The 1,867-nt window shown below is 41.6% G+C and overlaps 1 protein-coding gene across 1 annotated transcript; it reads left to right on the top strand.

Moving 5' to 3' along the window:
- LOC101658365 (olfactory receptor 5L1-like) lies at nucleotides 1–936 on the top strand. The gene has a single exon (XM_004708385.1). It carries the CDS (start codon nucleotides 1–3, stop codon nucleotides 934–936), a length of 936 nt encoding a protein of 311 aa, XP_004708442.1.
- Nucleotides 937–1,867: the final 931 nt, after the last annotated feature.

The raw sequence follows: 1,867 nt of genomic DNA, 5'->3' as shown, positions 1-1,867 counted from the left end.
ATGGTGGAGGAAAACTGCACCTTGGTGACAGAGTTCGTTCTTCTGGGATTATCAGACATCCCTGAGCTGAAAGTCTTCCTTTTTTTGTTTTTCCTTTTAATCTATGGAATCACGGTTTGGGGGAACCTGGGCATGATTGTGTTGATTCAGGCCAGCACTCAGCTGCACACCCCAATGTACTTTTTCCTCAGCCACTTGTCCTTTGTGGATTTCTGTTACTCTACCATCATTGTGCCCAAGATGTTGGACACTTTGATAAGCTACAACCAAACCATTTCCTTTGTGGGTTGCACAGTGCAGTTCTATTTATTTTGCACATGTGTAGTCACTGAGATCATCCTGCTGGCTGTGATGGCCTATGACCGCTTTGTGGCCATCTGCAACCCACTCCTCTACATGGTCATCATGTCCCAGAAACTCTGTGTGGAGCTGGTGTCTGGCTGCTACCTGTGTGGAACTGTATGTTCTCTGATCCACGTGTGTTTAGCTCTTGAAATTCCATCCTATCACTCAAACGTGATTAACCACTTCTTCTGTGACATACCCCCTCTTTTATCTCTAGCCTGCTCTGATGTCTCCATGAATGAATTGCTGTTGTTCATTGTGGCTTCTTTCAATGAGATCAGCACCATTGTGGTCATCCTCACCTCCTACTTGTTTATTCTCATCACCATCCTGAGGATGCGCTCTGCAGAGGGAAGGCGCAAAGCCTTTTCCACCTGTGCCTCCCACCTCACAGCCATCGTAGTCTTCCACGGAACTATCCTTTTCATTTATTGCAGGCCCAGCTCTGGCACCAGTCCAGACACAGACAAGGTAGCCACTGTGTTCTACACGACAGTGATTCCTATGCTGAACCCTCTGATCTATAGTTTGAGGAATAAGGACGTGAAAGAAGCTGTCAGGAAAGTGGTGGGCTCCACAATATTTTCCTAAGGAAGACTTTCTTAGCAGGAAACATGGCTTAAAAGTAGAATGAAGTGGAGGGTTGAAGGGGCAACTTTACTTTTGATGTGGCAACCTTAGACAGGAGTGAGGTAGTTAGAAATTATTGTTTTCAATTTACTTTTATCTATGCTTTTCTCAGCATTAAGTATATTTCAACATATATTTCCTTTCATCAGTCTGTAATGTTTTTAATGGATATATATATGACAATGTTTATATACATATACTTAGTATTGTTTCAGAATTTCAAATGGATAATAAAAAATCCTGTCAATCTTTTTTGTTATTTTTTTTCTTTATCATTTTATTGGGGTCTCATACAGCTCTTATCACAATCCATTCATACATCCATTGTGTCAAGCACATATATACAAATTCAATTTTATATAAAAGCTATCACACATAGCTTACTTCAAACCCAGGGTTCAGAACTTAAGCTCTGATATAACTCCCTCCTCTGGATTTGGGTTTCATTATTTAGAATCCTTGGATCACACAGGCTGGTATGCTCCTTCCATGAGGATTATTTGGCACCTCCCTTATAGCTGTTTGTTTTGCTGTCTGTTTGGTATTTTAAATACTTTTCTTGGGGGATCTTACATCTATTATCACAATCCAAACATTCGTCCAGTCGCAGGCATCCTCAAACTACAGCCCATGAGACACAAGCGGCCCACCCAGGACATGTTTCCGGCCAACCTGGTATCTTTGCCCTGTTTGCTTTTTAACTTCAAAATAAGATATATGCAGTGTGCATAGGAATTTGTTCATAGTCTTTTGTAAACTATAGTCTGGCCCTCCAATGGATCTGAGGGAAAGTGAATTGGCCCCCTGTTTAAAAAGTTTGAGAACCTCTCCAGCGTGTCAAGCACATTTGCACATATGCCACCATCATCACTTTCAAAGCATTCTCTTCCCA

The sequence above is a fragment of the Echinops telfairi genome, unplaced genomic scaffold (assembly GCF_000313985.2).
Source record: "Echinops telfairi isolate 266 unplaced genomic scaffold, ASM31398v2 ScPeMD7_60;HRSCAF=208, whole genome shotgun sequence".
NCBI lineage: Eukaryota > Metazoa > Chordata > Mammalia > Afrosoricida > Tenrecidae > Echinops > Echinops telfairi.
The sequence above is the reverse complement of the archived record's forward strand: the minus strand, read 5'-3'. Positions and strand labels throughout refer to the sequence as shown.

Coding starts and splice junctions, on each gene's coding strand:
- LOC101658365 (XM_004708385.1), top strand. CDS start 1: ATGGTGGAGGAAAACTGCACCTTGGTGACAGAGTTCGTTCTTCTGGGA.